Raw genomic sequence first — 13,453 nt, forward strand, 5'->3', positions numbered from 1 at the left:
CCTCACCACAACAGCAGCCTTGATCCTGAGGCACAGGTCTGTTGCATGTCACACAGTCTATTATTGTGGCTCTGATGCATTCATGTTGCACCACAGTGATATTAGATTACCGGACAGTCTGTGCCACTAGAATAAACATTATGTGTTGTCTGAGTCTTCCTGCTGAGTAACTCTATATGAGGTGAGAGCGACGAGGCTGCGTCACTGTCATTCCTAAACAGTGCTTCTATAGAACAGCAGCTCTCGCTTTACAGTGTAACCTTCTCTGACGGGATTTCAGAGATCGTCCTGCAGGGTACAGTTAAACCTCTATCCTCTAATCAAGCACCTCTCTGCTGCTCTCATCATCGCTCTGTGCAGCATCTGTTTTGATTGTTTTAATTGTATTAATTTAGAGTCTTTCAGCTCCTTGTTTTGGTTTAACAGCCTGCTACGTCGCTGTTTTCACTCTTAGCAGCAGCATCTTTTAAACTGACTTACCGTGAACAAAACAGCTAGCAAAGTTAGCGACTTGTAGGTGAGCATTGCAGAGCAGGTAGCGGCTGTACAGTGGCATATTTGCATCAGGAGCTGTTGAAAAGAGCTATATGCAGAGTGAATATCGGACTTAAATGACTCCAAATGGATGCTAATGTTGCATCACGTCTGCTCGATGTGTAAACAGGCAACAACATGTCTGCCATAACATCTTTATAAGGTGATAACATGTTGTGTTTACAGCTCGTCTGCATACCCTTAAGTTGCACAGAATTCAGTTCATGCTGCTCTACGTGTGAAGTCAGATTAACTGGTTCCATTGATGTAGCATGAATCTACGGTGGTTTCCGGCTCTTTAGTCAACCTACTCTCTGATTATCAGTTATCATGTTTTAATGGTGTTGTTAACCAAATCAAATTAAGTATTTTTCATGTTTAAATGTGTTTGGTAGAAAGGTTTGCAGAGCGATAAAGGGGACCCTTTTTGTGCCCTTAATCCATCCAGGAACTGGTTTGAAGAGGTCTGCAGGTTCGGAGGTATCTGCAATGCTTCGCTTAAATTAGATAATAAACAACCTGTCACGCTCACATTTACAGCTGTGGGCAGATTTAGATTCCCCAATTATCCTATCGAGCATGTCTTTGGACTGTGGGAGGAAGCCAGAGTAACTGGAAAGAACCCACTTCCACACACTCTTCCAACACTGTGTCCGAACCTGGATTCGAACCAGGAATCTTCAAGCTGTGATCCACCGTGCAGCTGCAGAGTGGGGGATGACATGCAGCAAAAGGCCTGCAGAGTACAAACAGAACGGCAAAAAGAGCATGTGGTTTGAAGACTGCTTCCCTTGCTCACCATGTTCACCTGTCCCCACCTTGCTTTCCCTTATATGGACATACAGGTGATAGATGCATTGCTATATTTCATTTGTATTGTATTTTTGAGAGCACAAAAGGAACTGGGATTGTGGAGATATTTGCTGTTGAAGTTTTTGTAAAGGAAGGAAATGTTTGTGTTCGCCTGAAGTGACCCTTTAAATCCCTGATAGCTCTCATATGAAGGAGTCATAGTTCTATAAGTAAAGCTCTGACAGGTAAAGGAGTTATATAGATGTCAACAAACCAGGTTAGCGTGTAAACTCTTTTGCTCCTTTGTCCGGTCAGTGCAGAAACATGTATTTCTGTGCTCTGTACTGTACTCTGTCTGCACTTGCCCAGTGTCCTCTTTCATTCTCACCTTCGCTGGTAAATTGGCGCTGGGGACACGAGTGTTAAACCTGACAGCTGACGAGCTGTCTGTACCGGGAACAGTGCGAGGGACAAACAGAGTGTAGGTCAGGTTTTTCCAGTGTTGACAGATGGGTGCCAGTATATAGGCGCCGGCGCTTTGTCACCCTGCCTCCTCCAGATACCAGAGAGCCGAGACGTGGAAAAGTTTCAGGCCAACGTGTACAGTCAGACACGTCTCAACGAGTGTCAATCGTTTGTGTCTGTGCACAAATATGAACGTATGTGTCGTATCCATGCGCAGTATCTGTGTCAGTTTGTCCTCTTTAAATCTCAGCAGCAACACATGCGGGGTAAGTTTCCTCTCCCACAATCCTCCTCTCCCGGTATCAACTGCTCGGAGGTGTCAGTGGCATCACCTGTTTCCTGCTCTCTTCCGTTGTCTTGTCCCTCACATTGCACCGAGAGTCAGACTATATTGGGAATGCTGAAGGCTCTTTCCGAATGATGGATGCCAAATTTCCATAACAAAACTTTTCCTCTTTAACCTCAAACATGATTAAAACAAGAAAATAATCTGGTCTAAATCTTATGTAATTGTGCTGTTATGCAAGCTTCTGCTGACACATCCTCTGCCGTAAAAACAACTCAGTTATGGGAACCGTGTGGCATTTGTTGAGGTTCAGAAATACCCACAGTGCCTGTGTCTTTAACGGGGTCTGAGTGGTTAATAAAGTTTTTGCGGCCTTGCACACACTTGCACCTGTCAGCCCACTTCCTGCTGTGGGACAATGTAAAAAAAACAACACTTCCATATAGAAAATAAAAGACATGAAACATGCAAAATATAAACGGTGAACTCATTCTGCTGCAGCTGCTGATACTCTGCAGCAGCCCTTTATGATCAGATTTGCTGCTCTTATTTATCCGCTGCACATTTTATGAGTTTGTCTTAGTTTTTACGGCGTCATATTTCAGTCCCAGATTCTTGGCATTCTGACACCTGACTGAAGGGCTTTTGAAGTGTCTCAAATGTCACATAGCAATCCTCTCCAGCATCTCCCCCCTAACCCGCATCAATCCCCGACTGCACACCCGAGCCCCCCGCTCTTATCACTGGCCACCCAGCGCCTGACGTCCACAGGGGGCTGCACTTTAATTTGGACCACAGCCATTTGCTATTCTTAAAACTCGTCTGTGTGGAGCAGCGCTGAGGGAGAGGTCTCTGTTCTCCATCAGCTTCTTGTCTCCTTCCAGTCGAGTGATGTAGTTTTGTTCTGACTTCCATCGAGCCTGCATGAAAGCGAACAGACTTAATTAGTGCGTGAAAGTTTTTGCTTTTTGAGGAGGTCTGCTGTGAATCAGCCATGAACTCCAGCCTTGTCAACTCTTTGGCCAAAGTCTACGATCCAAACCCTCTTCATGGGCAGAAGCCGGGTGGACGGAAGCTCTCTTTTAATGGATCAGACAAGTCCTCATCTCCTTCATCCTCACCATCATCCTCTCCTTATCATGAAAACGCCCTGCGCTGCATGGAGAACCGAATGGACTCCCTGAGCTCGCAGATGGAGCGCTTGCTCAACATGCAGCAGATCGTCCTGACCCGGCTGGACGGCTTGTCCCAGGACGTCAGGGGTATGGGACGGGATCTGGCTTCTCTGCGTGAAGAGGGGAGACGTGGGTCGGGGATGGAGGCGGCGTGCAGAGAGCTGTGTGGGGCCGTGGAGAAAGCCAACGAGCGGATGGAGAGTCAGGGACGCAGGATGGACGGGGTGGAGAAGCTGGTGGAGGGCACCCAGCAGGTGATCAGCTTCATTGGGGAGGTGGTGAAGGGCTCCAGGCTGGTGGAGCTGCTGTTTAAACAGACGGGAAACAAGGCCAACAAGAAGGTGAGAGGCTGAACGACATTATAGGAAGGTTTTCCTGCAGAAAAAAGGAATCTGCCCCTTTCCCTGTTATTGATTATGTTGGTGTGTTGTACATAAATGCCTCTGCTCACAGTCTTGTCATGCTGGAGAGTGTGTGTCATGGTGCGCTACGATTCCTTACAACCTGTGGCTATCTTTGTAGAATACCTTGGAATGATTTTATTTTCTTTCAGGGCTAAATTTGCACCTTCCAGTCCTCCCTCACAGAGTTCCCATGCTCTCTGAACATTGTGCACTATGCTGCTCGTTAATTGAGCTTTGAGGTTTTCTGCAACTGCTGTGAGGAACAATCTTAAACTTCTTAACGTGGTTCATCATCTTTTAAAGGCTCCTGTGAGATTTTACGAGTCCTTCTTGGCTTGTAAAGCTGCAAACATTCCTCTGATACGGCTCCTTGTTAATCTATTATTAGCTGTGCTGTACTTCAACTTGTCGCGCTCTGTTATGTTAAGTAATTTTCCTTTGTGCTCTGATTGTCGTCTTGCCTCGGAGGTGTAACTGATCCGAGTCAGACCTGTTATCTTATCGATGTGTTTATCAGCAGAGAGCCGGTCTGCAGCTGCACAGCGTCAGCTTAGCTCTCGTCTGGCCTGTTCTGCATACGTGACATTGCTGCACTGATTGATTAAATGGACTGTTGTCCAGTTATATAAAGGCACTGTGTCAGTGACAGGTTTATCATGCTGGATTCTTCAGGCAATATGTAGAATGTACAGAGGCCTGTTGTGTAACTTTTACAGCAGAGTATCTGTGTTTGTTTGTGTGAGAGGCTGAATATCTGACACTTGAGTTCTGCTGATTCAGAAGCTGATTTTAGGAACGAGTGTGTTTAATCTGTAACACATTTGTTACAGACAGCTTCTGTTAAACTTCAACGACAGAGAAACTGTTGCAGGGATTGCATAAACTCTTTTTCTGTAATGTATCTGTTTCATATAGAAGATGACAGAATGACATCCATTTTCTGAACGTGTAGCTTTTCTCCCGTGTTAATGTCGGAAGACAAAGTTTGGGGAAATAGTTTTGGCAAACATGGATCTTTAATTTCCTTAACTTTATTTTTTGTCTGTGAAAAAGGTGAGACAAGTTTGACAAAGTTTGCTGGATGATTTTTCTTTTCTTTTTTTGTTGGTCTTAGAAAACAGATGGAAAAACCTTTCAGCTGGTTAACCCATTTCACTGCATGTAGAAATGAAATAAATTAAAATTCACCTGGAATAAAACATGAATGATTTCACTCCTATTAGGAAGATGGGGTAGTGATGCATCCCAGTTCCTTGTGGAGGAGATGAGGAAGACAACTATTTTTTCTTTCATTTAAAACGTTATTTTACACGTCGTGACACAGTTAAAAAATAATTCGTATTTTAGAGAAATGATCCCAGAAAACCTTTTTATTTATTCCTGCTAAAAAAGTGTTTTTTCCCACCTGTTCTCAGGTCATAAACTCAGGAAAGAAAACAATTCAGATGAGACTAAAAAACACAGAGGATAAAACAGTTTCCTGTATCATGTTGCATTCCCTTTGCTAAAATTAATTTGCGACCTTTCCTCTGTCTCTTGAAGGAAGCAACCAACCTACTGAACATCAGTCGAGGTGAAATGAAAAATGTCATTTTAATCCTTTTAGATCACATCCCTGGTAATATTGTGCATCTATTTGACAATATACGCCAAAATATAGGCAGAAAATCCATTTCTTCGTATTCTTATATCAAAATCCGATCATTTTTTCTTCCTGTAAAAAAAAAATATCGTGTGTGCTTACGTTGGCTAGAACCAACCAATTTCAATCAATCATTCTGCAACATTTAGCCGCAGAGCACCAAGAACGCTCGGTCAGTTAGCTAGCTACTGCGCTGTGGAGAACGTCTGTCTACGCCCACTTCTCAACGACCAAATCAAATCCCTCTAATGATATGTCCCGCCTGCACGTCCTGTTTCACTCGGAAATACGTCACGATACGGAAGCTAGATACTCTCGAAATGCCGTTTCAGCTCGACTTTAAGTTACGGAGGCGGCCCTAGAAACTGTCACAAACACTTTAGCCTGCAGTCTGACTATTGTGAAAATGGAAACACGTACATGACGACACTGTTCTCATCAGAAATCAGACTCCTGGCTGCATAACCACAGATCACCTTTGACCCCTTTGACAAGTGAAAGAGCCAGGGTTTGGACGTTTAAACCTCGTTCATTTTGTGGATGAATTTACTTATGTGTGATTGTTCTGTGTTCTTTGTTCAACAAGGCAAAGGATGAGAAGGATAAAGCCAAACTGAGCCTGAAGGGGTTGAAGGCCCAGAAGAAGAGGAAACCTCTGGACTCATCAGGTACGCTCAAACACCAAAATAACCTTCAGTCACTCGAGTTCATGCAGAGATCTTTGTTTGATGATCCATAGCCCTGGCTATAATCGATTTTGTAATAGACTAGGTTGTTTACTTGTTTTCCTCATGTCAGACGCGTCCTCACTGAATGAGCCTGTGCTGCAGGAGCAGGTGGAGAAGCTCAACAGGCAGAACACGGAGCATTCCCAGCATGGGAAAACAGAGTCTGACAGTCAGCGAGGGGACGACAGGGGGAGTGGAGGAAGAAGACAGGAGACAGGAACAGAGCTGATCCTGGATGGACCACACGCCTCTGCAGCCCAGTCAGAGAGGAAGAAGGCGACGGAGGGGAAAGAGGAGGAGGAGGAGAGGGACACCTTTGAAGACTCAGAGGAAGAGGAGGAAAAGGCAGATGATGTTAGTCCAGAACAGGCTGGAAAACTAGAGGATGGAGGGAAGAAAGAAGGAGCAGAGGAGTCGTCACAGTCAGAAACAGCTCCGGGTGTCAAGTCCTCTCTTCTACAGGAAAGGTACGTCCAGCCAATCACAATTCATCCTTTTGTTTTTGTCTCAGGACAAAACACTGGATAATATTTCTGTCTATATTTTGTCTTTCTTCATATTCTTTTATCTTAAGCTAATTATTTGGGAGAAAGAGAGGAAATATAAAAAATCAAACAAAGTGTCTTTAATTTGCACGTGCAGCTCCGAGGAAGTCGGCGATGTGGCCACATGCAGCAAACGTCGAGTCACAGAAGAAGACCTGGTGAAGGATGACCTGAAGAAAAGCCGAGTTGAAGACAGTAACTTGGAGAAAGCGGAGGGACAGGTGGTGGAGGCGGGCGAGCCACAGGCCTCCAAATCTGACGATGTAAAGAAGGAGGGAGAAGAGGAGGGGAAGGAGGGAGAGTCAGAACTCAAAGAATTCACAATTGGTAAGTTATGCATGAATGAACGAGAGGCCAGGTCTTTGCTGTCAAAGACTCCTGGTCTCAGTGTTGCCAAAGGTGTGGCTGTGCTCCTGTTTCGCATGGATCCAGTTTTGTACAATATTCATGCCAGCAAGATCACACTGTAGATTCTAACAAGTTACTTAAAACAAATAGGAAACCTAATACCCTGGGAAAAGTTAAAGAACTGAAAGGAGTTCAGTATAGTGTAGGTTAGTGTATTTGTTTTATCCTCCTCTGCCTGTTGCCCCTCTCTCTCTCTCTCTCTCTCTCTCTCTCTCTCTCTCCTCGTTCTCTCTTCGTCTGTATACTCTGGTTAAAATAAAAAGGCACGGCCATCGAATTTAAATGCCTCATCTTCATCGTCGTAATCAGGTAAATATTCAGCCATGGCTTTTGAAATATATTCTTGCTGTCAGTCCTCTACTTAAACAAATCCTCTCTCCAACTAAAACTCACGCGGGATTTCAGAGCGAGACTTCTCCCTGAGCGAGACTTCTGTTTCTGGTTAAACAAAAAGGATCTTACTCTTTAAAAAAAGGACGATCTTTGTAGGGATCATTTCTGTAATGTTGTCGGACACCTGGAGTAACAATCTGTACCTGTCAGCGGCAAAAACAAGCACTTTGAGTGGACGTAGTTTGATCGGGCGCATTTGCCCAAGGGGATTATGTTGCAGCCATTGCGGCCGTATCGCGGCTCCGGCGGAGGACATCTACTGGACTGATTCCAAAAGCTTTTGTTCCTTTGAGTCATTCTGACACACAAATTTGTAAAAAAGAAAAAGGGCCCAGGTTTAAAAATACAGAACTTCTCCTTTAACTGTGTCAAATCATGTGAAATGATTTTGGATGTTATTTGAGTGAGCTTTACTTTTTCAAAGGTGTGAGCTCTTAATGTTTCCAAGCACACTGTAAAACCTGATCAGTTAGTTCAACTCAAACCATCTGAGGAAACAAACTCTTTTATTTATTGTTAAGGTCACTTAAATTAATTAAGTAAACAGAACCCATTCCATTCAGTGTATTGAACTTAAAATGAGCATTTTGAACTTATCAATTCACTAAGATGAACTTGGTTCAGCAGTTTATCTCAACTTAAAACTCTCCTGTGTCGACACATTTCAACTGAGGAAGCCGATTACCTTAAACCTTTTAAGTCGCATTAACACAAAACAAATACTGTAAAGTTTGGTGCACTTTTAAATAATTTTTCTTCATCTATTTATAGAAACATTTGTGTTTTTATTTCAATACCTTCCGTGTCATGTGACCCAGTGTCCTCAAATCAGTGTCAGATGTTAACACTCACTTGGACAAATAAGACAAACCTCATTACAGTGGATTTTATTGCTGCTAAAATTTTATATTCGTATTTTTATGTAAAATTTTATCTGTTTTTTTACAACGGACATACACCTTCATGATCGCAATTGTAGCCGCCACCCTCACAGCAGCGAACCTTACCGTAGGCTGCTAGCTACCGCACTTCTTAGTCTAAATAAGTTAATGTAATTAACTGTAATCAACAACTTAAAGTGTTCCAAAAAATGATTAAATACCAGAGTAATCATTTTTGAGTTCCTGCTAATTCATTGGGATGAGTTACGTCAGGTTCCTTTGAGGATTGAGTTCACTTATTTTATTAAGACAGACGGTTGTACAGTGATGTAGACCCAACTTGGTTGTTAGCTGGTGACATTTAACCTTTCGTTCCTCAGACTTTGGAGCAGATCCAATGTCATAACACCATGCCTGTGCGAGCGTCAGTAACATGTCAGTGGACACAGCTGGCAGAGCAGATAATGAGACGCTGGCATGCTGCTATTTTGGACCACTTTGTTTCTGGGGGGCCTCTGCCTCTACCTCTGCCTCCATCTTGTTTTCATACTCTGCTTTCTGCAACAACAAATTCCTCTTTTCATTCATGTACCTCTCTATGTTTTCTTCAGACTCGAGCCCTCCACCTTTAGCGCCTTTCGAACATCGAATTGTGACTCCCAAACCCCATCAGATCGCCACCTACTACTCCATCAACAGAGACGAGGTGCTGGGCGGGTGAGTGAGAAAGAGATGCACAGAATCATTCTCTTCACTCGGTTACCACAACACATCAGGCCTCGCTAATGAAATAACAGAGGATCTCACACCATGTGAGGGGACGCTTAATCGTTTTTTCCAAGACCCTTTTATTGCCCCCCAAAGGGCAGATGATCGTGGGCTTTAGGGGGGCACTTGCGAAAGAGCGGACCCCTCTGATGTAATAGACCGGTGCTAAATCCTGCCTCTCAGAGTGGAGATTACCCCTCGACACGCAAGCACATTTCTCACATCTCTGACATAATGGCACAGTACATAACGCTAATTACTGTGTGACTGAGGGAGCTTATTATGCTGGCGTTTGTTTAGAAGTAAGAGCTGCAATTAATGAGCTATTTTTACTTTGTTTAGTCTGTAAAAGACAGAAAAATATCAGGATGAATGACTGAAATGATTCTGCAAAAAATCTATATTGTTGTTGATCTTTTCAGCTCTAGAAAAACTTCTCTTTTATCAATCAGAGTCTAACTTCTCGTCGGTACTACTTCTTCTTTTCTGACTCATCTTTGTGTTTGTGTGTCTGTCTTCAGGGGACGTTTCGGACAGGTCCACAAGTGCACAGAGAACTCGTCTGGTCTGACGTTGGCTGCCAAGATCATCAAAGCCCGGAGCCAGAAAGAGAAGGTGCAGTAATGTTTAAACAATGAAACAGAATACATGTCCAGTGATGCCATCCGGATGACTCCCTCTGCAGAGGGTTTAATGGATGGTTACTTACACCATTGCTAAGCATCATACAGGATTATATTTTGAAAATAGATACAGCTCAGCAACCAGGAGGGCGATGGCATGCTGCAATCTGTCGGCCTCACTGTGTCTGTCTTTCTTTGGGTCATCAGAAAGCGGCGGGTCAGATGAACGAGCATAGCTCTGTGGTTACATTATCATGTGAGATACTCGGGAAGCTCAGAGACGAACAAAAGCCCGCCAAACGCACGGCCAAATCTGTGTCTGTCTCTCTGCCTGTCTGACACCTCCTCTCTTCTCTGTTCGTCTCTCAGGACGTGGTGAGGAACGAGATCCAGGTGATGAACCAGCTGAACCACGCAAACCTCATCCAGCTGTACGCCGCCTTCGAGTCACGCCACGACATCATCCTGGTCATGGAATAGTAAGTCAGAGTACCTGCATGTGCGTATCTGTTCTCAAGTCATCAAAACAACAAGTTTAACAGGGTTTTTATTCCGTAGTGTGGAGGGAGGAGAGCTGTTTGACCGCATCATTGATGAGAACTACAACCTGACGGAGCTGGACACGGTGCTGTTTATACGCCAGATCTGTGAAGGGCTGCAGTACATGCACAAGATGTACATCCTCCATCTTGACCTCAAGGTAAACTTCTCCTCACATCTTAAACTCTCACAGTTATCAATCCAAATAGCTGTAAGTGTTCCTACAGGAGTACAAGTAAGGAGAAAGGACGCCCCCTTGTGGATGTGGCTGCAAAGTCTGCAAAACAGGACGCACAGAAGTCCTCCGCTCTCTGTCAGCCACAATGTCAGAGCTACAAGCTGGGGAGGCACATTAAAATAACAGCCTCTCTATTAGAAAAATGGGACTTTATTGCATTAAATATTATGAAACAACCACAAATGCTTTAATAAATGACAGGAATCTCCATTTGCATGACAGGACAGGATGCTCTAGCAGTAAAAGTAAAACAATGCTTTCTCTTAACTTCATCCAGCCCACAAGGTAATACGTGTGCAAAAATAATATCTGTATGCAATTGTGATCCGTCTCTTTTTTTCTTTTTCAGCCAGAGAACATTCTGTGTGTCAGCAGAGCTACTAACAAGATTAAAATCATCGACTTCGGCCTGGCCAGGAGGTAAAACTCCATCCTCTGTTTTCACTTAAAAGCTTTGTTGGCTCACCTTTCTTAAGAAAACGTTCTCAGCCTCAGATGTAACTCTCACGTTTGTGTTCTGGTGTCTCTGACAGGTACAAACCCAGGGAGAAGCTCCGGGTCAACTTTGGAACGCCTGAATTTTTAGCTCCTGAAGTCATCAACTACGAGTTTGTTTCATTCCCCACAGACATGTGGAGCCTCGGCGTCATCACCTACATGCTGTGAGTACAGTACTTAAGTAGAATATAGATTTTACTCTGATTTTACTTTTGATATTATTTTGTTGAAATATATATATATATAATACCTGCAGCAGAGTGTGTCCTACTGTGTTATCGCTAGTTTTATGTATTGCATGTACAAAGACACACGACAGCATCCCTGACCTCTCTTTCCTCTGCGTCCTGCCGGTCCAGGCTCAGCGGCTTGTCTCCGTTCCTTGGCGATGACGACAACGAGACGCTGAACAACATCCTGGCCTGTCAGTGGAACTTCGAGGAGGAGGAGTTCACGGACATCTCGGACGAGGCCAAAGACTTCATCACACGCCTGCTGGTGAAGAGCAAGAGCTGGAGGATGAGTGCCGCAGAGTCCCTCAGACACCCCTGGCTGTCAGACCGGAGTCTGCACTATCGGCTCAACCAGAAGGTATTTAAATGAGTTTTGCATTTATGACCATCATCATGCTCTGTGAGACAGAGCTGTTCTGGTCAGAGATTCTTACACATGAAGCCTGCCACCTGCACCATCAGGCAGCACACTGTTCATATAAGTTCAGGAAAATGAATGAATCGGGAGAGACAGAGAGAAAAGGGGGCTTGAACAGGGGACATTGTGATGCCACTTAAGGTCACCTGAACATGCACAACCTTGAATTTTAAACAAGTCGTTTAAATAAATTAAATTAGAATTATTTTAATTTAAACTATGAGCATGATTTAATAAATATATTGTTAATGTTAATTGTGTAGATCTAAATTTGAACAATCATGTTTCTCTGCAAAGAGTGGTAAAACCATAGTATGCATAAAAGACATGGAATTAGCCAACATGTCAATGACATGGAAGCCATGCCTCAATATGATATCTGCTTTAACGTCTGTTTCACCTTACATGGATCCATACTTTACAAAAACAACATGAAGACTTTGAACTAGCAATTAAGACCATAAACTCTTCAGGAAAATGTTTACTGAGGTAATCAATCAATCAGTCAAACTTGATTTGTGTAGCACTTTTCATACATTTAAAATGCACAGAGTGATTTTACATAGACAGGAATTAAAAACAAAAAGAAACAGTCAGCATCCACACACCCCCAATTCATGCACAAGCCTCAATAAAAACATGTAAACAACGAGCTCTATAAAAACAGGAACTGATGAAACTGAGGAAACTGAGGAAACTGAGGAAACGCTATCATGAATTCATAATGAGGAAACACCGGAGGTACGATTAAAATGTTACAACTCAAAATAGCAGAATAGAATGGTGAACATAAATAAGATAATAAAACATTAAAAGGTTATCCATAAAAATAAACTAGAATAAGATAATAAAACACTAAAAATAAAATAAAATTATAACTAGAGTAAAGTGATAAAACACTAAAATAAGATAATTACACACTAAACGAATATAAAGTAAAATTCGGATCAAAGCCAGGAAAGTGTTGACGCTCTGTGCCGCCCTCAGGTCTTCAGGTAGGCTGTTCCACAGGCGGGGGCCGTAATGACTAAAAGATGCCTCATTGTAGGTAATCAATCAACTGAGATGTAGAGTCATTTTCTCACAGACTTCAACACGATTAGACTTACTTTTATAACTATTGCAGTCTCCCCCTGCTGGTCATTAGAAAGAATGCAGGATTAAGACTTTTTTGAGAGGCTGTCCACATCTCATAAACATATAATACAGGGATAGTTATTGTTAGTACCTTGAGAGACATGTTAAAAAGTGTTCATACAGACATTTGCTCCAGTGCATTAATTTATCTGATCCTCTGTCATTGCAGAAAAACAAGTGCCACTCCACACATGCTCCTCCTCCAGAGAGCTAGAAAGGTAACATCCTTATTGCCCTGTTAGCCAACATAACACCTTTCTCAATCTAAAGCATCAGTACTTTTAGTTAACACCCTAAAATGTGCCTGTTTTCTGTCTCCCTCCCAGAAACACTGTGAGGCCCTCAGCATGCCTTTTGACAATGTAGGGCCCTGGAGCCCAACACTGGACCAATGCTGCTGTACCTGTATGGCTACTGGATAACTACTCTCTGCCTCGCATCCTGGTGTTAGCTTAGCTCCGCAGCTCGTAGCTCTGACCTGACTAGTGTTAGGCCCGCAGGACAAAAACAGACTTTTTATACCAGACACAAAGCATCCTGTAGAGTACAAAACTTCAGACTGAGCCCATGAGGACTCTCGCTTTATGGTGGTGTAGTTAACGAGGTAACAGAACCGCCTGTTATGCAACAGGGAATCCAAAATATCAGAGACTACAGGCCCGAGTTTCTTGTCACAACTTCCATGTGAATAACTAAAGAGGTAAAATGAATAGCATCAGTTATTCTCCGTTTGTCATGTCGTCCT

At 43.2% G+C, this 13,453-nt stretch overlaps 1 protein-coding gene across 1 annotated transcript; it reads left to right on the forward strand.

Moving 5' to 3' along the window:
• Window positions 1-3,071: 3,071 nt before the first annotated feature.
• Window positions 3,072-13,079, forward strand: mylk4b (myosin light chain kinase family, member 4b). Its single transcript, XM_069680346.1, has 13 exons — window positions 3,072-3,593; window positions 5,885-5,966; window positions 6,097-6,493; window positions 6,669-6,898; window positions 8,865-8,970; window positions 9,543-9,636; window positions 10,014-10,123; window positions 10,203-10,344; window positions 10,772-10,842; window positions 10,956-11,084; window positions 11,280-11,511; window positions 12,878-12,926; window positions 13,035-13,079. Exons 1-12 carry the CDS (start codon window positions 3,072-3,074, stop codon window positions 12,920-12,922), a joined length of 2,160 nt encoding a protein of 719 aa, XP_069536447.1. The 3' UTR covers window positions 12,923-12,926; window positions 13,035-13,079.
• The last annotated feature ends 374 nt before the right edge of the window (window positions 13,080-13,453 follow it).

The sequence above is a fragment of the Semicossyphus pulcher genome, unplaced genomic scaffold (genome assembly GCF_022749685.1).
Source record: "Semicossyphus pulcher isolate SPU_LCO1_2020_fin unplaced genomic scaffold, fSemPul1.0.p SCAF_4, whole genome shotgun sequence".
Taxonomy (NCBI): Eukaryota; Metazoa; Chordata; class Actinopteri; order Labriformes; family Labridae; genus Semicossyphus; species Semicossyphus pulcher.

Bases quoted from the DNA above. Each gene is read 5' to 3' on its own strand.
- mylk4b (XM_069680346.1), top strand. From the start codon at position 3,072: ATGAACTCCAGCCTTGTCAACTCTTTGGCCAAAGTCTACGATCCAAAC. The intron at 9,637-10,013 runs GTGCAGTAATGT...TTCGTCTCTCAG, and splicing joins CCCGGAGCCAGAAAGAGAAG to GACGTGGTGAGGAACGAGAT. The intron at 11,085-11,279 runs GTGAGTACAGTA...CTGCCGGTCCAG, and splicing joins GGCGTCATCACCTACATGCT to GCTCAGCGGCTTGTCTCCGT.